Genomic DNA, 25,221 nt, shown 5'->3' with positions numbered 1-25,221 from the left:
AAGGGAGTGGCTATGTGTTAGTGCAACTGCCAAGCTTTTAAAACAACTTCTTCCCGTTAAATGATAAAAGGCTGTATTTTTATCTACTAGATATGCTGACATACGATTCTACAGTTTGAGGCAGGCCTGTGAGGAAGATGTATTGACCAAGGCAAATTCCCAAATTAAGGAAATTTATAGGATAGGGAATCTCATGTATTCATTTATCTCTTAGGTCAGAATGCTTAATAATTATATTACTAATTAGGTCAAACATTTTAAATTAGTCAGCCCTCTGTATCTGTGGGTTCCATATCCATGGATTGAACCAATGGCAGAAGGAAAATATTTGAAAAAAAAAATTGCAACTAAACAGGCACTTTGTTATTTTTCTCTGAACAACACAGTGTAAGTATATACATAGCATTTACAGTGAATTAGTACTATCATCTAGAGATGATTTAAAGTAAACAGGAGGATGTGAATGTTATATGCAAATACTATGCCATTTTATATCTGGGACTTGGGCATCTGTAGATTTTGGTACCTGAGGTGGGTCCTGGATCCAATCCCTCATGGATACCAAGGGATGACTGTACTAATGAATCTCATTTATTAGCTGACACATGTAAATTTAAACATAAGAGAATGCAACAAGTTATTTGAACCTGAATGCAGAGAATAAATACTTTATTAACTGATTACAGTTGAAAGTCACAAACAAAAAAGGGGGTATATTAAGGCAAAGCCATATATATATATATATGTATAGACAAATCCAAAGATTGTTACCTCTTTACATTTGAATAACCTCTGCATTTTTCTTTTATACATTTAGGCAGTGTGCTTTCTTTTCTTCTCAGTTAAACACCTTGGCCAGTATTTCTAAATCATATTTTGGTGACAACTTACAGGATCAGTGATTGAGACAATGACTAGTGTATCAAACGCTATCTGATAATTTTCTTAGCATATTCCGTGTGTGGTGGTACGTTTATTTTGGTGTGCAAAATCTGACAACTGACGATTTTTCTCTGTCAGCAAAATGAACAAATTTTTAAAAATGATTTTAATAGTTATAACTAAAATAAGCTTAGACTTCCAAGTCAGTCAATGCCCAGATTGCATGTTTTCTGCCCTTCCCCTAAACCCTTTTACGTTTTAAATAGCCTTTAGAATACGATCACATGGTTGTATTTCAGATCTAAAAGTTTTGAGATTTTCAAAATCAAAAATTACTTCCTTATGCAAAATGGCAATGCAAACAGCAATCCTACATAATGTAGAATAATTTTTCTTCTGTATAGCTCCTTCTAAAAAATGGGCAACCACACACACACACACACACACAAAAGACATAAATTTAGTCCATCTGAAGAAGCACTCCAGCTTTCTAATTCCACTTTTGAAGGAAAAGGCAGAGGCATGTTTACTTTATCCCAGAAAACTGAATAAATGGCTTTATTTGGTATCTTCAAGAAGCTTCTCCTTCCGTAGGAGATGTAGGTGTTGTGGGAGAAACTGTAACTGGTTTTCGTGTAATTCTATCTAGTTCCGCATGAACATCTAAGACAGGCTTCTGGCCTACATTGAAGAAAAAGAAAAGAAACAAGATTTAGATATAAGTGAAAGTATCATTTTCACCAATATCTCTTCATTTAAAAATTGCTAACACTTTCATTAACTTTATTTAGCACACTAAATTATATAAACAACCCTTAATTTAAAAATTTCAAGCCAGATGTGGTGGCTCACGCCTGTAATCTCAGCACTTTGGGAGGACAAGGTGGGAGGATCACTTCAAGTGAGGAGTTCGAGACCAGCCTGGCCAACATGGTGAAACCCTGCTGTAATCCCAGCTACTCGGGAGGCTGAGGCAGGAGAACTGCTTGAACCCGGGAGGTGGAGGTTGCAGTGAGCTGAGATCACACCACTGCACTCCAGCCTGGGCAAGAGTGAGACTCTGTCTAAAAAACAAAAAATAAAAAAAAATACATTTCAAGAAAAAACAAATTCCCTCATTTTAAATTGTAGATCTGTTACCAAATGGAGTTAAAACTGGCACCTATCATTTAACCTCATAAAGGTTTTTTTTTTTTTTTTTTTTTAAGGCACAGGACAATAAGAACAGTAAAACAGAAAACAGCAACAAAAATTTAGCATCTAGAGAAGATGATGAGTGGTTACAATAGATGACAATAAAAATGTAGCAAGGATATGGAGAAACAAACTTTCCTAACCTTTTGACTATTTAAAATGATACAGCATTTTGGAAAACATTCTGGCAGTTCTTCAAAACCTTTGTTTAAACCGAGTTACTACACAACCCAGTAATTCCACTTAGGTAGTTACCCAAGAGAATTACAAACAAATATCCACACAAAAATGGATGTTCAAAGCAGCACCATATTAATAATAGTCAAAAAGTAGATGAAACTCAGATGTCCATCACCCAGTAAATGGATAAATGAAATGCGGTATAGCCATATAATGAAATATTATTCAGCAATTAAAAAGGAATGAAGGCTGGGCGTGGTGGCTCACACCTGTAATCCCAATACTTTGGGAGGCTGAGGTGGGCAGATCACTTGAGGCCAGGAGTTTGAGACCAGCCTGGCCAACATGGTGAAACACCATCTCTACTAAAAATACAAAAACTAGCTGGGCATGGTGGCAGGTGCCTGTGATCCCAGCTACTCGGGAGGCTGAGGCAAGAGACTCACTTGAACCCTGGAGGCAGAGGCTGCAGTATCACGCCACTGTACTCCAGCCTGGGCAACAGAGTGAGACTCCGTCTAAAAAAAAAAAAAGAAAAAGAAATGAAGTATTGATACATACTACAACATGTATGACTTTCAAAAACATTTGTTAAAGCCATACATTGTATAACTCCATTTACATGAAATGTCCAGATAGGCAAATCCACAGAAGAAAGAGAGAAGATTCAAGGTTTCTTTTGGGGAGATAAAAATGTTCTAAAATCAGATTATGGTAATGGCCTGCCCAACTTAGTAAAGATACCAAAACCACAGAATTATGCATCAGTGAACTTCATTATATCTCAATAAAGCTGTTATTTTAAAAAAGTGACTTGCTCCCCATACGCATACCTGACTTTTTGGCGGATGGTGGTAAACCACTGCTTCCACCTCCAGCCCCACCTGCAGGGCTACCACCACTTACACCAGGGCCTCCTGGAGAGCCAGTCTTTTTACTCAACAAACTGTTGAAGAAATTTGCCAGAACGCCTTCACTTGTAGCTCCAGCTATTTAAAAAAAAAAAAAAAAAAAAAAAAAGCTTTAGTCAAAACATAAGATTTTTCCATAATTATTATAGTAATCACACACAGAAAATGAATAAACTTAAAATTTAAGAGTTTTATATTCCAAATTCAAGTCTAGTTTGATCTTTTGATGCTGAGTAATTTCTTTAATGAGTAAACTTTAAGAGTGTAATATTTAAAAATTAGAATGTTATTTTTAAAAGGTCAAAGGTATTTTAAACAAAAAGATGTTATATACTAATATATATCTCCCTTTTGAAAAGAATTCTTTAAAAATAGAACTGTTGAGAAATTGCCTCAAATATTAGGTATCCTACATGAAAACCGGTAGCAGTTCCCAGAGATAAATGGGCAAATGATAGCAATAAACAATTCACAGAAGAGAAACAAAAATACAAGGAAAATACTAGGGGAAAAACTCTTATTAGGTAGTATTTAAAGCATGTTAATTAGGTTGTGGTAAAACTGCAGCACTCAATGTTGATGACATGCAAAGTTGAATAATCCATTTGAAAAAATATTATCCAAAGGCATAAAAACATAAACTCTTTGACCTACTAATCCAATTTATGGTAATTGTTCCTACAGAAATAACTATTATGCATATAGTTTTTTTTCTTTATGTTAATTGCAGATTACCTACTATAGTGTAAATTGTGAATTTCTTCAATGATCTACCAGGAAAGTGATTAAATATAACAAAACATCTATCATGGAAATGATACATCACAAATACACTGTAAAATGGTTTACAATCTGATTAACTATGAGATTATATGTCCATAGAGACAAAGCCTAAAAGATACTGCACAAGAATGAAAATAGTTATGGCAAAAGGTGGAATTTTAGATTTCTATCGTAAAATGTATTGTCTTGTTATCTCCTAAAAAGAGATGTACCTTTCATGTTTGGATCAATTTTTTTTGACCCAGCAGGGATGGGTGATACGCTGGCAACATTAGATGATACAGATCTATTTGGTGTTCGCGGGGAGCCTCCTGGGACTCTTGGTGAGGCATCCTATGTAAAAATAGGAAAATACAATTATAAAAACCTGAAACTTTCATTTTCACAAAAGTTATTATTGTAAAAAGAAATTACTTTGCAACTATCCCCTGTTCTGCTGGTACTTTTATAATGCAAGCCATTGACAAAATTGTTAGCAATCCTGTCCTCATTATTAGAGAACGCCAGACAGAGGCTCATTACATTTTAACATACTAATTTTCCTTTCACAGAAAATAAAGAACATATTGACTGATGATGTATAGTTACAAGCTTGGGAGTCAGATTTGGTTTCCAATCTGGACTTGTATTCTACTAGCTTTATAATCTCAGGCAAACCACAATGTCCTCCCTAAGGCTCCCATTTCCTCATCTGCAAAATGGGGCTAATAACAGCTCTGCCTCATAAGGTGGTTGTGAGAATTTGTAAAATGACACATAAATGGCTGAGTATTGACACACAACAAATGTTACCAATAGATCTTTACACTTTTAAAATCTCACAAATTACAGAAGAATTCTGAATTCAAGTTTATATCAAAGCACACCCATATGAAATATGTACATAATTAAGAAAAAAGAACTAAAATAATATGTACTGCATTTTAATCATTTTGTCAAAATTTGTAATACTGACCACAGGCCTTCCAGCTGCAGTTGGTGGCTGCTTTGCTAAAAGGGACTGAAAAAAACCAAAATAATCCTAGTTTAGACATTCATAGCATATACTGGTGTATTTTTAAAGAAAATACACACAAGAACAGTTTACTTATTAACCATACTAAGTCTGCTTCTGATATAATTTCATACCTGTAGCTTCATAAGAAACACTTGATCATCTTCTGCCATAATTTCCTTCTCATGTACAAACTGAAATGAGCAACGCACAAACGAGCAAGTTTAATATATTATGCTAACACCATTAGTAACTTATTCTCTGTATTAATTAAAAAACAGTTCAAGAATGTGAACATTACCTATACTATATTTACGTTCACATGTGTGAGCTGCCCTACCCAAGGCCTCCAGCAGAGATGTCCAGTAATTAGCTACAGTTCTAGAAATGTTCTATATCTCTGCTGTTCAGTATGGCAGTCACTAGCCACCAGTGGCTACTGAGCACTTGAAATGTGGCTAGTGTTTACTAAGGAATTGATTTTTAATTTTATCTAATTTTACATTTAAAAGGCATATGAGGCAAGTGGCTACTGTGTTGAACAGCACAACCCTAGAGTCACAAGCATATTAATCATGCTTACAAAATTTGCTAAACAGCAGGTACGGTGTTTTAAAAGGGCCATTAATATCCTAGTTAAGTGAAATGCAACTTGTCCCTTGTTTCTCTGAAATCAAAATATAATGGCTCTTCTATGAGCTGAGTAATTAGGAAAAGGAATTGCAAAGTCTCCTGCTTCTATTCTTGCTGTATAACACATACCCAACCTATTTTCTTCCCAGGAGCCAGTGATTCTTTTAAAAGGTTAAGTCAGATTATATCACTCCCCTGCTCAAACGCTCAATCACTTTCCATCTAACTCAGAATGAAACCTAAAGTCCTTACTGTAGCCTAATGATAAAAGACCCACAATAACTTAATTCTGCCTCTCATCTCCTAGCACTCTAACCTTCCTCACAGCTCTTTCCTGCTCTGTCTTCCTCATACATTTCTGCTTCAGGGCATGTGCACTTTTAGTTCCCTCTGCTTTCAGCATTCTCCCCTCTTTATCAAAGACGTTCCCCCAGCGTTCATAAACAGCATGCCTCATAGCCCAGTCCCCTGGCTTATTCTCCCTACACCCTGCTTTATTTCTGTAGCACTTATCACTACTTGACAGGTGTCTATATATTGGTTTATTATATGTATCACTCTCCTTCCCATTTAGCACTTAGAACCTAAACAGGGCCTGAGGTGATACTCAATAAATATTTGTGGAATGAATAAAAGAAAAAGATAAATTAAAAAAGCATAATCTGTTAGTAAAAGAATGCAAAATATTTTTGCTCTTTTATTTTTATGTATGCATTTCTTTTAATAAATATCCAAACCAAATACCACACCAACTGATTTTTCATTTGACTTTTTCATTTTTTCTTTTTTTTGGAGTCTCACTCTGTTGCCCAGGCTGGAGTGCAATGGTGCCATCTCAGCTCACTGCAAGCTCCGCCTCCCGGGTTGAAGCGATTCTCATGCCTCCGCCTCCCAAGTAGCCAGGATCACAAGCACGCATCACCACGCCTGGCTAATTTTTGTATTTTTAGTAGAGACAGGGGTTCACCATGTTGGTCAGGCTAGTCTCGAACTCCTGACCTCGTGATCCACCCACCTCGGCCTCCTAAAGGGCTGGAATTACAGGTGTGAGCCACCGCACCTGGCTAACCTTTTTTTATTACTAACAATAACCCACGAACAGAAGATGGATGCTTTATATTATGAGTGTTTGGATTCTGAAGACTCTAAATCAAAATTATTTTTTCTTGATACGTATGTCAAGATTAAAGTCAGTCAGTGAGAAGTACCACCAGTTGAGTGTCCTTCATCCGAAATGCTTGCGACCAGAAGTGGAAGTGTTTCAGGTTGCTGAATATTTGCATTAATACCTACCAGTTCAGCATCCATGATCTGAAAATCCAAAACGTTTCAATAAGCATTTCCTTTTGAGAGTCATGTTGGTGCTCAAAGTGTTTCAGATTTTTGAGCGTTTTGGATTTTCAGATTAGGGATAGTCTATTTATGCAAATACTCGTTTTTATAGAGCTTTCAGAAACATCTCTATCTATAGAACACTATACACTGCTTAACATGAAATCAAGATATAAGAAAGCAGTGTATCTTCTGGCATCTGATTTAATAGATAGAGTTAAGACTAAAACTGGGCCGGGCGCAGTGGCTCACACCTGTAATCCCAGCACTTTGGGAAGCCGAGGGAGGCGGATCACGTGAGGTTCGGAGTTCGAGACCAGCCTGGCCAACATGGTGAAACCCACCTCTACAAAAATACAAAAAAATTAGCTGGGCAAGATGGTGGGTGCCTGTAATCCCAGCTACTTGGGAGGCTGAGGCGACAGAATCGATTGAACCTGGGAGGCGGAGGTTGCAGTGAGCTGAGATCATGCCATTTTACTCCAGGCTGAGCGACACAGCGAGACTCCGTCTCAAAAAAAAAAAAAAAAAAAAAAAAAAAAAAAACTAAAACAATATAAAAAATTGCAAGTTCTTGGATAGCTGTGAGCTAATGTGGGTAACTAACTGGAGAGAAGATCCAAGACCTGCCTCAAAAGATAGAACCAACAGAATTATTCTAGCAATGTCTTCTTGGCTCTTGGCCAAGCTCTAGATTGGAAAGTTCACGGCTTCTACCTATTCAAACTCTGTAAGATCCACATATTCACTCATGCCAATCTCTGATTTCCAAGGCACTATATTAGAATATGGATTCTGCACTAACAATTGCTAATATAAATATGCCAAGGGCAAAGATTTAATTAGCTGAATAGCTGATGTATATTTTGCTAAAACAAATCCTTATGTAAACCGTACATTAGAAACACACCCAAATTATACTTAGAAAGCCTCCAGATGGAAAAAGAACATTTTTGCCTTTCTACCTTCAATCTTAAAGTATGGACTTCCCCTCAGTCTAAAGTCTAAATATTGAAATTATTGGCCGGGCGCGGTGGCTCAAGCCTGTAATCCCAGCACTTTGGGAGGCCGAGACGGGCGGATCACGAGGTCAGGAGATCGAGACCATCCTGGCTAACACGGTGAAACCCTGTCTCTACTAAAAAATACAAAAAAACTAGCCGGGTGAGGTGGCGGGCACCTGTAGTCCCAGCTACTCAGGAGGCTGAGGCAGGAGAATGGCGTGAACCCGGGAGGCGGAGCTTGCAGTGAGCTGATATCCGGCCACAGCACTCCAGCCTGGGTGACAGAGCGAGACTCCGTCTCAAAAAAAAAAAAAAAAAAAAAAAAAAAAAAAAAAGAAATTATTTACTAAAATGGTTACCTTTCGAACAGGTGGTTTAGTTATGATGTCTTCAAAATTATCTTCTGCTTTTAATGTTTGAAAATTTTCATGTAATATTCCTATTTTCTTATCATTATCCCACCCTGCTGGACTGGAAAGAAACACATATGGTAAATTCTCAAGCGTTTATATAGTCATTCTTGCATTCAGTCCAAGATCATGTAAAAGGAACACTTTTACGAAGTCAATCTGAACAATTATGTAAAACGAATTAGCTTTTTATTATGATGTCCATGATGTCCACGTTTTACTAATTTCTACTTAAAATGAAATCCTGGGCAACATGCCAAAACCCCATCGCTACAAAAAATACAAAAGGAAAAGAATTAGCTGGGCATGCATGGTGGCATACACCTGTAGTCCCGGCTACTTGGGAGGAGGTTGAGAGAGGAGCTTGAGCCTGGGAGGTAGGGGCTGAAATGAGCCGAGATTGCGCCACTGCATTCCAGGATGGGCAACAGGAGTGAGACCCTGTCTCAAAAAAGATTACCAATATTACAAATGTCATTGGTGTTAACTTGGGGGAAGGGGGCACTAATTATTACCTCCTAATTTTATATGGTTATCTTTTTTTTTGAGACTGAGTCTTGCTCTGTTGCCCAGGTTGGAGTACAGTGGCTCAACCATGGCTCACTGCAGCCTCCATCTCCCAGGCTCAAGTGATCCTCCCACCTCAGCCTCCCAAGTAGCTGAACCACAGGTGCGTACCACCACACCTGGCTGATTTTTAAATTTTTGGTAGATATGGGATCTCACGATGTTGCTCAGGCTAGTCTTGGGCTCTTGGGCTCAAATAATCCTTCCACCTCAGCCTCCCCAAGTGCTGGGATTTTAGGCACGAGCCACTGCGCCTGGACTATTCAGGTAATTTTTTTTTCTTTTTTCTCTTTTTTTTTTGAAATGGAGTCTAACTCTGTCACCTAAGCTGGAGTGAAGTGGTGCAATTTCGGTTTACTGCAACTTCTGCCTCCCAGGTTCAAGTAATTCCTGGGCCTCAGCCTCCCAAGTAGCTGGGACTATAGGTATGCACCACCACACCTGGGTTAATTTTTGTATTTTTTATTAGAGGGGGGTTTCGCCATCTTGGCCAGGCTTGTCTCGAACTCCTGACCTCAAGTGATCCGCTCTTGGCCTCCCAAAGTGCTAGGTATTAGAAGCGTGAGCCACCGTGCTCAGCCAGGTAACTTTTTAAAAGCATGTCTAGATCACATATTTGGCCATTTATCTATCATAATCAATTAAAGAATAAGCAGATACAATACACTAATATAGGCAACCAGTAGACAGTTTAGCTATAATAGTAAAAACCTTTGAAAAAGGGTTCAGGCCAGCAGTAAATCTAAAAGGCAATAATAGATAAATCAAGACAGGTTATAAACAAAAACCAATCTAGGAACAGATAGATTCTCACTTACTCATCATGGAAAGGTCTATTGGTCCCAACTCAAAACTGAAAATATGATTCACCATCAAATAGTAGCAATAATACATGATAAAATTACGTATTTAAGAGTGCACTTACATAAATACTGCATCCTTTTCCACAACAACAGCAGGAATCTTATAGGGAAATCCATATAGTTTCTGAACGATGTATTTATATACTAAGTCTATATTTTTGTTTTCTTTTACTGAAGTGTAAATAAGTGCTGCACCATCTGAATAATATGGTTAAAGAAAATTCTGGACAAATATCATGAGCAAATACCATAAAATTCTGTGTTTTCAGCTTAACTTTTATTTCTATGCATTTTGGTTTCAGAAATAACTCTAAAGGTATACTATATGGTAATCAAGAACTTCAAAAGTAAAAAATACTACCTTCATATGGGCTACAATTGATAAAAGAATTTTTACATGATCAATTTAACCTAGGAAGGTAGAAGTCTCATTAAGTAAAGGTAAATCTAGAAATACTGACACTACTACTACTTCTATATTTAAAGCACATGAAAGGAAAATTTTTATGAATTTAACTTTCCTAAACTTCATGGAGGGGATATTACTTATCAACAGCTGTTTTGTTTGCCTTTTCAACAAAAATGGTATGTAACAGTGCTTCTTTGTAGTTTTTACTAAAGACAGGAATTAAGACTTCAGGGATAAGGCTCAGGACACTCATTGCAGAGGGCAAAAGAAACCCAGTGTTGAAAGGTGAACCAGCAGGTACCAATGAGGAAGCTTTCAGGAATAACCCAAGGCAAAAGCACATTTCATGACAAAACCTGAAATCACACAACCTCACATGAAGATGACCTTTTATCCAAAAGACACAGTGGATGTAAATATTAAGACATACGTGGACAATGTGACCACTGACCACTGATGGGTTCAGAGTGGCTCACCCAGCTAATTTTTTTGTATTTTTAGTAGAGACGGGGTTTCACCATGTTAGCCAGGATGGTCTCGATCTCCTGACCTTGTGATCCGCCCACCTCGGCCTCCCAAAGTGCTGGGATTACAGGCATGAGCCACCACACCCGGCCCTGTATTTACATTTTTAAGTATAGCATTAAATAAATGATTAAAGAGACTGTTTATTCTCAAATTTTCTAATCCCCAAAGATAACATTAAAAAAGGGCTATAGATACCTATACTACAATTACTCCCACTTTTTATTTTATTTCTGAAGACATTATGGTAGACTAGTATCCTTTAACTCAACCAACTCAGCCATTTGGTGACAAAAGAGAAAGGCCCATAAAGAGAAAGAACAGAAGGGAAAAGGGGAAAGGGAAACTATCAGTGTCAAGTGATCTCACTCAGGCTTTCTATAAGTGGTCCTTAAATTAAATGCCCACTAATGAAAATGATTTATAAATTGTAGACACTATAAACATGTGTGTATTACTCATTACTATCTATTCCTAATATCATTTCATTACATTTCAGACTCAAAAGCTTTGGCTGGGGAATGCAACTGCAAAATATCTGATCCAAGAGGGTTGGTGAGTTTACTCTTCAGTGTATTCAAGGTGTAACTAAGTTTTCAACAGTAAAGTCTCTAAAAAGTATTCACTGTTAACTTTCATTTTCTCCCTCTTTTAGATGTAATTATTACTCACTGGCTTACCTAATCCTTGCAATCTAGATTAACAAGACTTTCTATGACAGATTTTCCAGGAAGGTTTCTAACGTATAGATGATTCTCCAGCCTCCCTTTGGAATACTCTAATCCAATATGTCTAGATAGGCAGAGCCAGATATTGAAACCACTGTTAGGCTATATGTGGAGAAGATGACAACACACTAAATAAATTAAAAATGAAAACACAAAAAACGCAATATTGACTTTGCCCTACCACCCACCAACAAATACAGTTTTTCAATCAGATCTGTTCATACAGCTTACTAGACTTTTCCACATACCATTGATAATTATTTTTCTTAAGCATACTTGAAACATAGCAAATCAAAGTAATATACTTCAATATTTGCTTTTCTATCTCGAAATATCCAAATATAAATAATTTGGGAATTAAAATGAAATTTCCAACCAGAGGCAGAAGGAGAAATGTTTACAGAATTTCTCAAGTCCATCAATTTAATTCTTTTAACTTTAAAAAACAAAAAAAGGTAAAGTGGAAAGTGGTACACTGAATCAATAATGTATTTAAAAGGATACACTGTAAACAAAACTTCCGGATATGTGACTGAATAAAATCAAAATGTTCATCTCTGTAGTCATGTTCTTTCTCCAATACACTAATGGCATCACACTGTTAAGTTAAAATAATTAAAAATAATACATTTAAAATAATCAAAACTAAATATAGTAATGTAAACAGTTCAATTCTGGATAGGGGAACATCATAAAAGTACCACTCTGATATGGTAAATGAACAGCAGGACACAGAATATCAAGTGCTCTATGAACTTGGAGGGACTAACGGATAATTTTATCTTTTTAAAAAGCATTAACTTCTATGTTAACGTTAAATCTGGTCAGAATACCAAAGAGAAAGTTTTAGTACATAAGGGAAGGAAGAATAACAAGCCTAGTGTGTTCTAAGAAATCATACTTCCTAACTCAACTACTTATATAACCTGGAACAAAGTTTTAAAAGATCTAACATCCATTTTAGTTTTATAAAACTCTTCTGCATATCCAGGGAGTCTCTACTTCTCACCATTTCTTCTTTGTTCCTGTGTTTATCTGATAATTCTCAAGTGACCTTAATTTCTTTTCTGGTGTTTTTATTCACGCTTATTACAATCTCAACTAATAACAAAATAAGGAAATTACAACTGATTTTTGAAATGTCACCCGTACAATCAATGAGACAATTCTGAATGCTGCTTGCTACAGAAAAATGCTAAGAAAAATACAAAGAAGTCATGTTCAAATATCACAACATCCAAATAATTTCACCAAAACACTTCTGAATTGAAGGTGTAAAATATAAAAATAAACATTTAATAATGGTCATTACACCCAATATTAGTTTCGGGTTAAATTTGCTATGTATTTTTTTGTTACATATATATATATACACACACACACTATATATATATATATATATATATATATATATAAATAAAATAAAATAAAGTAACAACAACAACAAAAAAACCTAACAGGGTGCAGTGGTATGCGCCTGTACTACTTCGGAGGGTGAGGAGGGAGGAGTGAGCCTAGGAGTTCAAAGCTAGCTGGGCAACATAGCAAAACTCTCCATAAAAATGAAAATAAAAACATATATACGGCACGGAACAGTCTCATTACAGAATTATAATAAGCATTTCATTGCCCATTTTATCAAATACAGTGATTTCAAAAGATTAAAAATAATTATTATACTTTGACTTAATGACACTTTTGGAAAGGCATGGTGGTTTAGTATTAAATAAAAATATTTTAAGGCTGGGTGCGGTGGCTCACGACTGTAATTCCAGCACTTTGGGAGGCCGAGGCAGGCGGATCACAAGGTCAGGAGATCAACACCATCCTGGCTAACACGGTGAAACCCCATCTCTACTAAAAATACAAAAAAATTAGCCGGGCGTGGTGGCGGGGGCTGTAGTCTCAGCTACTCGGGAGGCTGAGGCAGGAGAATGGTGTGAACCCGGGAGGTGGAGCTTGCCATGAGCCAAGATCACACCACTGCACTCCAGCCTGGGCGACTGAGCAAGATTCCATATCAAAAATAAAATAAAATAAAATAAAAATATTTTAACTGAAATCAGAGGATCTGGACTTAAGACAAGAAACTTAGTCTCTCTGAAATCTCCATTTCTGGAGTCTTTAAACTGATGGCATTGAACCACTATACTTCTCTCCCTTTGGAAACACACATTTCTCCATATGCCTAACACATTTTAAAAGTTCATAAACTGAAATACATCTGATAGTGTCTTAGATTTTATGAAATACAGTAGATGATCTCTTCTGGTTTGAAAATGTTATGACTCTATGACTCACTTGATACTGATTCCGGACCCTTTAAGCTTAACATTTTTCTTTTGGAAAGTAAGACTGCTTTTCATAAGGCATGTAGTGCTGTAAAACGGAACCAACTTCCAGTAAACAAACAGCTCTTCACCAACCAAAACAAAATAAAAAACAAATCACACAGAAGGATTTCAGTGTGAGATTTTAAGATACTGTTTTACAGAAAAGGTGTACGTAACAACTATACCAGAACCACCACTTGAAAGCAGATGGCAGACTTTAACTTAATTATTTTAAATGCTGTCACTCCATTCCTTTGTTATGGATCATTTTTGTAGTAAAGTAAAACCTAAGGTAGGTTTTAAATACTTTAATCAATTTTACTCCAACAATGAATAAATTCTATACCCTCCTTTAATTTTATATGTGCAAATTTTACATATTAAAAAGCATTAATTTCAGGTCTGAAAAGGACTTATGTTCTGTCATTTTCTTAACTATTCCATGACTTACAAACAGTAAAAACACACACTCAGGACCAAGCGGGGAGAACATGAACTTGATCTTTTTATTATTATTATTAATATTATTTGAGACAGAGTCTCACTCTGTCACCCAGGCTGGAGTGCAGTGGTACGATCTCGCCTCACTGCAAGCTCTGCCTCCCAGGTTCATGCCATTCTCCTGCCTCAGTCTCTCGAGTAGCTGGCACTACAGGCACCCGCCACCACGCCTGGCTAATTTTTTGTATTTTTAATAGAGATGGGGTTTCACCGTGTCAGCCAGGATGGTCTCGATCTCCTGACCTCATGATCCGCCCACCTCGGCCTCCCAAAGTGCTGGGATTACAGGTGTGAGCCACCGCGCCCGGCTGATCTATTAAGTATTTTTAAATTAATTATTTATTTATTTTTGAGACAGAGTCTCTCTCTGTCGCCCAGGTTGGAGTGCGGTGGCACGATCACTGCAAGCTCCGCCTTCCAGGTTCCCAGGCTTGAGCCACCGCGCCTGGTCTTCTATTAATTATTTTTAAAGGAAACTTAATTTTATTACAAAACATATACAGTGAAATAACCAATAATATAATTTTGATAATAGTGATCCTATCAGAACCTTTTTAAAAACCAGAAACACTTGATAACTGCATGTCAACTTCATATAATGAGCACGGCTACATGTTTAAAAGTCTATTTTTAAAGTACATAATCCTCTGACATTAGAGAACATATAAAAATTCAGTGTTGAGGCTGGGTGCAGTGGCTCACACCTGTAATCCCAGCACTTTGGGAGGCCAAGGTGGGTGGATCACCTGAGGTCAAGAGTTTGAGACCAGCCTGGCCAACGCGGTGAAAGCCCATCTCTACTAAAAATACAAAAAATTAGCTGGGAATGGTGGTGGGCACCTATAATCCCAGCTACTGGGGAGGCTGAGGCAGGAGACTGCTTGAACCAGGGAAGCGGAGGTTGCAGTAAGCCAAGATTGTGCCATTGTGCTCCAGCCTGGGCAACAAGGGCAAAATTCCGTCTCAAAAAAAAAAAAAAAAAAAAAGTTGAAAAACAAGTTTATAAAAACCAATAAACTATCATTTTACCTGTAATTATTTCTATTAAACTGACTGATCATACAATGAAGTTCAATGGGAATTATGAAAATGAGATTCAATCATGAGTATTTGAAATAACATTTTCTTTCAAAGAAACTATAATTAAGACCACAAAAGTAACATGTTAATATCATTCAATACCTTAAACTATTATTTGTTAACAAAAAATCATCTAGGAGAACTAATGTGTTAACTCCAAAAAACCTGGAAAACAAAACAGTTGTTCATCCTCAGTGAATATCAGTAGCAGAATCCCTAGGAAGCAAACTAACCTTTGTGCAAACTACTAGTACTGGAATGCCCAAGTTATGTGTAAGTGTATCCGCACCCAGAGGTAAAACTACACTGTCATCTTTGTCCTCTTGTGACGCAGTATTTCTTCTCTGGGGAGAAGCTGGGAAGTCTTCTCCTGGTTCTACATATTCTTGGAAGTCTCTAATCACTGAAAATCAAAGTAAACACAATTTAGAAATTGCTTTATTTCAGCAGGTAACTTTTCTTGCCATAATCTAAAGATAAAATTTACTCCAATTTATACTTAGTCTTGTATAAGAGAAAAAACAAAAAGGGTTTGAGAAACCTATTTCAAAGAGAATATACAAACAACGAACCCACATTAATAATTAGGAGGCAGAATACTACTACTGCATGGGATGGCTCTACAAAGTAGGGTTCTATCTAGACCTGGCTCAATTTATGCAAACTCTTTTGGTCAAGTCACAATTGGTTTTGTCTCTCTACCTTCTCTAATTCACAAAAGGCACTATACAGATAAAAGAAAAATAAATGTGGGAGAAAAAAATCCCACAATTTAAAAGACAGCCTAGATGACTTTCTAATACTAACTCCTTTCACTAAACCCTTTACTCAGGTCTCTCCTTTTTTACCTAGGCTCAATCTTGGTCCATGCTCATTCTGCAACCCTGGTACAACTTAATGAAATATTACCAGTGCCAATCAGTTTTTAGGAGTTATTTGCAAGGTTGTCAAAATTGTCACTAAAAAATATAAAGTAAACATGAACGTAATGAGAGACTTGAAAATGTATGTTTAGACTCAGTAATTATTCTCCTAGGAATTCTCAAGGGCACAATCAGTCATGCACACACAGGGATTTCCATATAACTCTTTTCTTCATGTTTAAAAGCAAAACACATTTGGAAACAAACTGTCCATAGCATAGGATTAAAATGGTATATGAGAAAAAATTATACACAACTATAAAATGTCAAGTTTTCAAAGAATATTTAATGTTGCAGGAAATAGTAACATTAAAAGAGATATAAATAAAGCCAAAGTATGATTCCAGCTTAGAAATAAAAATACTGGGAAAAATACACAAAAGTTTGATTTACTGATTTACTGATTTGAGACAGGGTCTTGCTCTGTCACCCATGCTGGAGTGCAGCGGTGCAATCATGGCTCACTATAGCCCTAACCCAAGTGATCTTCTAGCTCAACCTCCTGAGTAGCTACAGGCATGTGCCACCACACCTGGCTAACTTTTTATTTTATTTTTGTAGAGACTGGGGGTCTCACTATGTTGCCCAGGCTGGTCTCGAACTCTGGGCTCAAGCAATCCTCCCACCTCAGCAAACCAAAGTGTTGGGATAACAGGGGTGAGCCACTGTGACTGGCTATTTTCTTTTTCTTTTCTTTTTTTTTTTGAGATGGAGTCTCACTGTGTCACCAGGCTGGAGTACAGTGGTACAACCTCGGCTCACTGCAACCCCCACCTCCTGTGTTCAAGTGATTCTCCTGCCTCAGTCTCCCAATGGACTGGGACTACAGGTGCCCACCACCACGCCCAGCTCATTTTTGTATTTTTAGAAGAGACAGGGTTTCACCATATCGGCCAGGCTAGTCTTGAACTCCTGACCTTGTGATCCACCTGCCTTGGCCTCCCAAAATGTTGGGATTACAGGCGTGAGCCACTGCGCCCAGCCCTATTTTCAATTTTCAAAAAACAAAGAATGTACATTATTACTTACTTAGAAAAAAAATGTGTGTTTTCTCTTTAAGTAATTATGAGCCAGATCTTTGGATCGTGAAGACTGACTCATATGGAGGAAAACTGCTCTGAATTTACATGGGGTCAAGGAATAGGGAATCCCGAACAGTTGGGCACCGTTCCCTCCAGAAACACAGGGGTCTGTATTAACCCTTAGCAGCCTTGGTGACTACCACCCTTAAGATCAGAGGCTGTAATCTAACAGTGGCTACCAAATTTTATCATGCACCAGAATCACTTCAAAAGCTTGTTAAATCCCAGATTACTGTTTCCACCCTCAAGAGTTTCTAATTCAGTGGTCTAGGATGGGGAGTGAAAAATGTGTATTTTTGACATGTTCCCAGCTATACTGATACTAGTGCTGCTGGTCCAGGGAACCACAGTTGAATAACTACTACTCTAGAATAAATCTAGACTTAGAGAAGAACAACAACAAAAACTCCACAGGCAATAGTAAACAAACAAACAAACAAAATTAAAAGTATTTAGACATCTCTTTCAATGATTTAGTACATACAAGTTTTACTGTTTTCTTACGCATAAATTCCAGCAAGCCGTCAAATTCGCTTTAAAAGTTACTGTCAGTAAATAACAACAAAGGAGCTCATCTATGTATTTCCTTTTTTTTTTTTTTTGAGACGGAGTCTTGCTCTGTCGCCCAGGCTGGAGTGCAGTGGTACAATCTCAGCTCACTGCAATCTCTGCCTCCTGGGTTCAAGCAATTCTCTGCCTCAGCCTCCCAAGTAGCTGGGCTTACAGGTGCCTGCCACCATGCTGGGCTGTTTTTTTTTTTTTTTTTTTTTTTTTTTTTTTTTTTTTTTTTTTTTGTATTTTTAGTAGAGACGGGGTTTCACCATCTTGGCCAGGCTGGTCTTAAACTTCTGACCTCGTGATCCACCTGCTTCAGTCTCCCAAAGTGCTGGGATTACAGATGTGAGCCGCCATGCCTGGCCCATCTATGTATTTTCTTATGCAAAGCACGATATTGGCAAATGAAGAACTCTAAGTGACATTAAAAAATATTACAGGCAGCTGAATGTGGTGGCTCATGCCTGTAATCCCTGCATACTTTGGGGGTCTGAGCAAGGTGGATCGCTTGAGCTCAGGAGTTCAAGACCAGCCTGGGCAACATGGCAAAACCCTATGTCTACGAAAAATAAAAAAATTAGCCAGGCATGGTGGTACGTGCCTGTAATCCCAGATACTCGGGAGGCTGAGGTTGGGGGATGGCTTGAGCCTGGGGCGCAGACATTGCAGTGAGCCAAGATTGTGCCACTGCACTTCAGCCTGGGCAACAGTGTGGGACCCTGACTCAAAAATTTAAACAAAGTAAATAAAAAATGTTACTGGCTTACAACCTGTTAGAAATGACTCATACAATTTTCATAATTCCCATAAAAATCTCCAATTCACATGAGCATGTATAAAATATGTACTTTGTAAATCATAAAACCATTTTAATATCTTTATATGTATACTGTCCACATCTTTCTAGGCACATTTCATTTTGACAAGGTCAGTAAGATTACTAGTTAAAAAATGAAACTGCTGAAAATGAGCAGCTGAAGAAAGATTCCATTTTTTCACCCTGCAAAGCTACTTTCCAAAATGAACACACACAGCTTTTTGGCAAGGAGAAAAGGCATCTCTACTAAACAGTTTACCATTGTGTCTTATGTTTCTAATTTGAAACTGTATTAAAACCTAGCACATCATCTAAACAGAATTTTTAAAACAGTAGTTACAGGCCAGGCCGGTGACTCACGCCTGTAATCCCAGCACTCTGCGAGGCCGAGGGCGGTGGATCATGAGGTCAGGAGTGCGAGACCAGCCTAGCCAATATGGTGAAACCCCGTCTCTACTAAAAATACAAAAATTAGCAGGGCATGGTGGCAGGCGCCTCTAATACCAGCTACTCAGGAGGCTGAGGGAGAACAGCTTAAACCCAGGAGGCAGAGGTTGCAGTGAGCCAAGATCATGCCACTGCACCCCAGCCTGGGTGACAGAACAAGATTCTGTCTCAAAAAAAAAAAAAGTACTTACAATATGCTTACTTCATTAAACCTTTTTCATAGTCAAAAATTTCTAATGATTAAAGTTAGCCTAGATATTTTGTTTTTGAAACCTACATTATTATTTCTAGACTACTTACACTTTTGCTCCATTTGTTTCATTTCTTCAGGAGGGATTTTCAGTTTGTCAACATGTTCTCTAACAACACTTGCCCATTTCTGTAAAGAATCCAAAGCAGTCCAAGGCTTTGACATGTCAACAACCAGCATAACTAGGGTATCCTTCAGAGATACGGCATCCAGTGAAAATTTAAGGAGGCCTTTGTGATATAGGTCTCCATCTAAGATCCATACATTACATCTTGTTTGATCTACAACAGACAAAACAAAGTAACCAAGGCAACGAGATTAAGTAATTTCATCATCCAACTAACAGTACCACTTGGTATTTTAGTGCATCTCCACAGGAGATGTGCTATTGGCTTTGACAAAATTCAACAATGTAGGCCATCTACCAATTTATTTAAAGGCCTAAAATGACTTAACTGCCAGTAAAGTTCAACTATTTAGGCCATCTTCTAATTTATCTAAAGGCCTAAAATGACTTCACTGTAGCATCCTCTACTTCATATTTCTTAATCTAAAACCAGAGGATGCATAACTTGTTTGTTTTTACCATCAGCAGATAGAGATATGCATACCAAGATATTATATACAAAAATGAGAAGGCAAGTGATCTACAGAAGAAAAAATAGCTGACAGATAAAAGCTAAGTAGATAATATTTTTATCAGAAAATTAGAAGGTGAAATGGGAGTCAACAAAACAATCACTATCTGAGGGAAGATGAGCTGAAAAATTGAGATTCTTCAAGTATGGCCGGAAAGAAATATCTGCACACCAGGATAGCTTAAGATGCTTAAAAGTATCATATACGAATCCCAATCCCAAATTAATAAAAGTATGCCTAAACATAGCTATTTCTTGACCAGCATGACATCACAGAACTTCTAGTAAAAAATTACCCCCCCCCAAAAAAAAGTCAAAGACTAATGTGAATGGCAGTGCACCTCACAACAGACTTCAGAAATTTATGTTACAAATGACACTCACCATCCCTGTCTTCATCATGCACATTTAAGTACAAATATTCCAGTCCTCTTCCTTTCTTATACTCCTCTATTCCCTGAATTTTTCTTATTAAGCTTGTTTTTCCAGCTCCATCTTCACCTAGATATAAAAAAAAAGGATACATCTTATAAATTACAACACAGATTATTTAAGGATGCTTTCTAGTATCAAGTGAAAGACCCAACTGGAGCTAGCTTCAACCAAAAAGACAATTTGATGAAATATAATGGAGCAGCTACAGTATCAAAGATGCAGACTTGGCTGGGTGCGGTGGCTCACACCTATAATCCCAGCACTTTGGGAGGCTGAGGCAGGCGGATCACCTGAGGTCAGGAGTTCGAGAACAGCCTGGCCAACATGGTAAAATCCCATCTCTACTAAAAGTAGAAAAATTAATTAGGCATGGTGGCACACGCCTGTAATTCCAGCTGCTCAGGAGGCTGAGGCAGAAGAATTGCTTAAACCTGGGAGGCAGAGGTTGCAGTGAGCCAAGATTGTGCCACTGTACTCCAGGCTGGGCAACAAAGTGAGGCTCTGTCTGAAGAAAAAAAAAAAGAGATAAAGATGCAGACTCCATCACGACCAGGATTCTCTCTCCCGGTCTTGTTAAATCTTGTCCTATCCTATTGCAAATGACTTCCTCTATGGATAATTTTCAGGAGATGAGAAGGTAAAGTGAAACACCTTAGGTTTCAGGAATTTCCACTCTCATGTCATCCCAGTTTAATCCACAAGGAACAAAAGACTCTTACTCTTGGCTTTCAGTCTGAAGAACCTCAGTTAAAGACTCTTAATTGGCCCAGTTTGAGTTATATGTCCACCTAAGGGCCAATGAAGGGGGATGGACGGTGCATCAATCAGTTCCCTGTACATCAGGACAGGGAACTGTGACCCTTACCAGAACCATGAAGCCATAATAAATACATAGCAGGAGAGATGGGGAGAAAATGGGGATAAAAAACTGGGCAAGAAAAAGTGTAGGGGGAATGTACAACAGACAAAAATTAAAAATAGACTTAAAAGTGTTAATGGCAGAAAATCACGTGATTTAAACTTGACACAAGTATTTTTTAAAAAAGGTTTAAAACTAGGCTAACTAGGCCAGGCGCGGTGGCTCACGCCTGTAATCCTAGCACTTTGGGAGGCCAAGGCAGGTGGATCACGAGGTCAGGAGTTCGAGACCAGCCTTGCAGCATGATGAAACCCCATCTCTACTAAAAATACAAAAAATTAGCCGGGCACAGTGGCGTGCACCTGTAATCCCAGCCACTCAGGAGGCTGAGGCAGGAGAATTGCTTGAATCCAGGAGGTGGAGGTTGCAGTGAGCCAAGATCGCGCCACTGCACTCCAGCCTGGGCGACAGAGCGAGGCTCCGTCTCAAAACAAAACAAAACTAGGCTAGCTGTTCAATGTTTTGGTGAGTGCTTTTTTATATTGTGAGTATTTAAATGCTACTTATATGTTACTGTTCATGGACTTGTTAGAATCATAGTAATAGTATTTATAGATATAAAACTGGAGTTGCTTGGATCTAAGGACTTATGCCTGCAGATTTATGAGTTCTCTGAATTTAAAAATTGTCTTCATTTTCATGTTAAGCTAAAAAAAAATACGTCTTAGGTCTTTGTATCTGAATGCTGCCACAAGATTGCAGTGCCCACCTCTGCAATGGTGTTTATAATCCTGCTGGGGCCAAGGGGAAGCCAAGTGAAGCAGACAGAACAGAAAAGAGAGTCAACACACAGGCACGCCAAATTCAAAGTATCCCAGAGCAGTCAATTCCATATTCAATTGCACTGGGCAGACTGGTTCTTTTTATGAAGCATTTTCTAATACTTCATAGTAATAACTGTACCTTTACATAGGCAATAAAAAAGGTGACAGTAAGAAATCCAAAGGAAGTAAATATATTAAAGAGAATATCTGTACTCCCAATGTTCACTGCAGCATTATTCACAATAGCCAAGATATGGTATCAACCTAATTGTCCATCAACTCCATCAACAAATGAATAGATATGGAAAATCTGGTATGTGTATGTGTGTATATGTACATATAATATATACACACATATATATTATATACACACATACCCAAAATGCAATACTATTTAGCCTCAAAGGAGGAAAGAATTTCCATGATATGCAACAATATGAATGAACCTGGAAGGTTCTTCATTATGTTAAATCAGGGGGCCCCAACCCCCTGGGCTGTGGACAGGTACCAGTCTGTGGCCTGTTAGGAACCAGGCCACATGGCAGGAGGTGAGCCAACAGCATTACTGCTGAGCTCCGCCTCCTGTCAGATCAGCAGTGCTGGCATTAGATTCCCATAGGAGCCCAAACCCTAATGTGAACTGCGCACACCTGGGGATCAAGGCTGCATGCTTCTTAGGAGAATCTAACTAATGCCTGATGATCTGAGGTGAAAGAGTTTCATCCTGAAACATCACCACCCAGTCCATGGAAAAACTGTCTTCTATGAAGTCAGTCTCTGGTGCCAAAAAGACTGGGGACTGCTGTGTTAAATGAAACAAGCCAGGCACCGAAAAGCAAATACTCCATTATTTCACTCATACGTGCAACCTTAAAAAGTTGATCTTACAGAAGCTGAGAACACAATGGTAGTTACCAGGGACTGGGGCCATGGTGGAGGAGGGAGTTGGGGAGATAAGATGTTGGTCAAAGGTTACAAAATTTCAGTTAGACAGGAGGAATACCTTCAAGAGACCTATTGTACAACATGGTGACTATAGTTATTAGCAATATACTGTACTGAAAAATGCCAAGAGATTAGATTTTAAGTGTTCTCACAACAATGACAACTATGTGAGGTAATATATATATTAATTAGCTTGATTAAGCCATTCCATAACACACATATATATTCCAAAACTTCATGTCCTGTAAATACATACAATTTAACCTAATTTAAAAAAAGAATTTGACATTAAATTAGTATTTTTCAGTACTATCTTTACAATGTGCCATTAAACTGGCCAATCAACAAAACAGATTAGGTTTAAAAACAGTAATATCTATGATGACAATGATTCCCATAATGATCATGTCTAAAATGCTTAAAATGAAAATAATAACCAGTAAAAAATAAAATATAAAAATATTTCTTTCTATTACTAAACCCAACACTGGCATTTAATTTCAGCAAAACATCAGTTGTTATATTAATGTTGCTAATTTGAATTTTATCAAGTTCTACAGTTTCTATGGCATTTAATTTTATAAGTACTTATATAAATTAGTAGAGTTTCTATGGCATTTAATTTATAAGTACATTTAATTTATAATTTTGGGGTTTGGAGTTATTTGGGAACCATAAGCCAAAAAAAAAAAGTATATCTAGTTGCCTCAGTAGACACAAGCATTAGACTTTATATAATAAAACTAATTTAAATCACCATGTGAAAAGATCTATGAAGATCTTCTTTCAAAAGGAGCCTGAATCTGTTCTAGAACTAGGAAAAGAATCAAGATTTCTTAAAGTTTTTACTCTTATGACAGGCTACTTTCCTGAAAGAAATCCTCTAAGTTAACATGATATCAACTTAATTTGGATTATCCCACAAAAACAATGTTTTGCACTGTAAGTAAAAACCTAGTGCCCAGCCTTATAACAGAAGCTTATTGAACAACACAATGTTCAGTAAGTATTTTGTAAAGCATACACAGATCCATAAAATAAGCAGTAATCAGTTAAGTAAAACTACATATAATATGACCCAGGATCTATCTTATTTCTTTAATTCTCACTTTAAATGTTAGAAAATGAAAAGACACTAGTTTGATTGAGCCATTCCACAATGTACACACATTTCAAAACATATTGTACACAATAAACACAATTTTTGTCAGTTTTAAAAAAGTGAAAAGATATCTTCATAAGGGTAAAAACTTCAGATGAGTTTATTTCAACTTATTTCTTAAAATATTAACATTTGAAATTACTTAAAGGTTTCCAAATAAAAAATACATACTGCAGAAAATCTCACAAATCTAAGCAAAATAATAGAAACCATATTACCTAGAAATAATTATTGATAATTTGGTTATCTCTGATGGTGATATTATGGGTAATTTTTCAATAACAAGCTTGTGTCTTCCTTTTGATCTGTAAAGGTTTAAGTCAGTAGATTCAGAACAGATTTTGAGCCAAAATACGGTTGGCCAGGCACGGTGGCTCACGCCTGTAATCCCAGCACTTTGGGAGGCCGAGGCGGGTGGATCACCTGAGGTCAGGAGTTTGAGACCAGCCTGACCAAGATGGAGAAACCCCGTTTCTACTAAAAATACAAAATTAGCCAGGTATGGTGGTGCATGACTGTAATCCCAGCTATTCGGGAGACTGAGGCAGGAGAATCGCTTGAACCAGGGAGGCGGAGGTTGCAGTGAGCTGAGATAGCACCATTGCACCCCAGCCTGGGCAACAAAAGCGAAACTCCATCTCAAAACAAACGAACAAACAAAACTGTCAATGTAACTATATATGCTCACTATTTTAAGCTCTTGCAGCCATCACTAAGGCATGGCTGTTTCCTTTTTCTAAAGACTGAACACAAGTGGAAGGGTTCTCCTTCACTTATCATGAGATCAGAGTTTATTCCTCTCTGTGAATGTTGTCAATCATTCATTTCACTGGACGATTTAATAATTTTCTAACTATTAGAACTATCAGAATTACCTGCAGGATTTGTTATAAGGTATCAGAATCACCTGAGAAGTTTGTTAAAACACAGATTACTGGGGCCCACCCCCTTAGTT

At 37.5% G+C, this 25,221-nt stretch overlaps 1 protein-coding gene across 1 annotated transcript in view; it reads right to left on the bottom strand.

Moving 5' to 3' along the window:
• Nucleotides 1-640: 640 nt before the first annotated feature.
• The window catches only part of DYNC1LI1 (dynein cytoplasmic 1 light intermediate chain 1), a 354,482-nt gene continuing 329,901 nt past the window's right edge, over nucleotides 641-25,221 (bottom strand). Inside the window, exons 4-14 of the mRNA XM_050779400.1 lie at nucleotides 20,426-20,542; nucleotides 19,454-19,684; nucleotides 15,563-15,732; nucleotides 11,920-12,013; nucleotides 9,816-9,951; nucleotides 8,273-8,384; nucleotides 5,079-5,138; nucleotides 4,906-4,950; nucleotides 4,163-4,283; nucleotides 3,090-3,245; nucleotides 641-1,563 (exon numbers count right to left, since the gene is read on the bottom strand). Of these exons, the coding sequence (XP_050635357.1) occupies nucleotides 1,454-1,563; nucleotides 3,090-3,245; nucleotides 4,163-4,283; nucleotides 4,906-4,950; nucleotides 5,079-5,138; nucleotides 8,273-8,384; nucleotides 9,816-9,951; nucleotides 11,920-12,013; nucleotides 15,563-15,732; nucleotides 19,454-19,684; nucleotides 20,426-20,542 (1,352 nt within the window). The 3' untranslated portion in view covers nucleotides 641-1,453. The remainder of the gene's footprint in view (nucleotides 1,564-3,089; nucleotides 3,246-4,162; nucleotides 4,284-4,905; nucleotides 4,951-5,078; nucleotides 5,139-8,272; nucleotides 8,385-9,815; nucleotides 9,952-11,919; nucleotides 12,014-15,562; nucleotides 15,733-19,453; nucleotides 19,685-20,425; nucleotides 20,543-25,221) is intronic.

The sequence above is a fragment of the Macaca thibetana genome, chromosome 2 (genome assembly GCF_024542745.1).
Source record: "Macaca thibetana thibetana isolate TM-01 chromosome 2, ASM2454274v1, whole genome shotgun sequence".
Lineage (NCBI taxonomy): Eukaryota > Metazoa > Chordata > Mammalia > Primates > Cercopithecidae > Macaca > Macaca thibetana.
The sequence above is the reverse complement of the archived record's forward strand: the minus strand, read 5'-3'. Positions and strand labels throughout refer to the sequence as shown.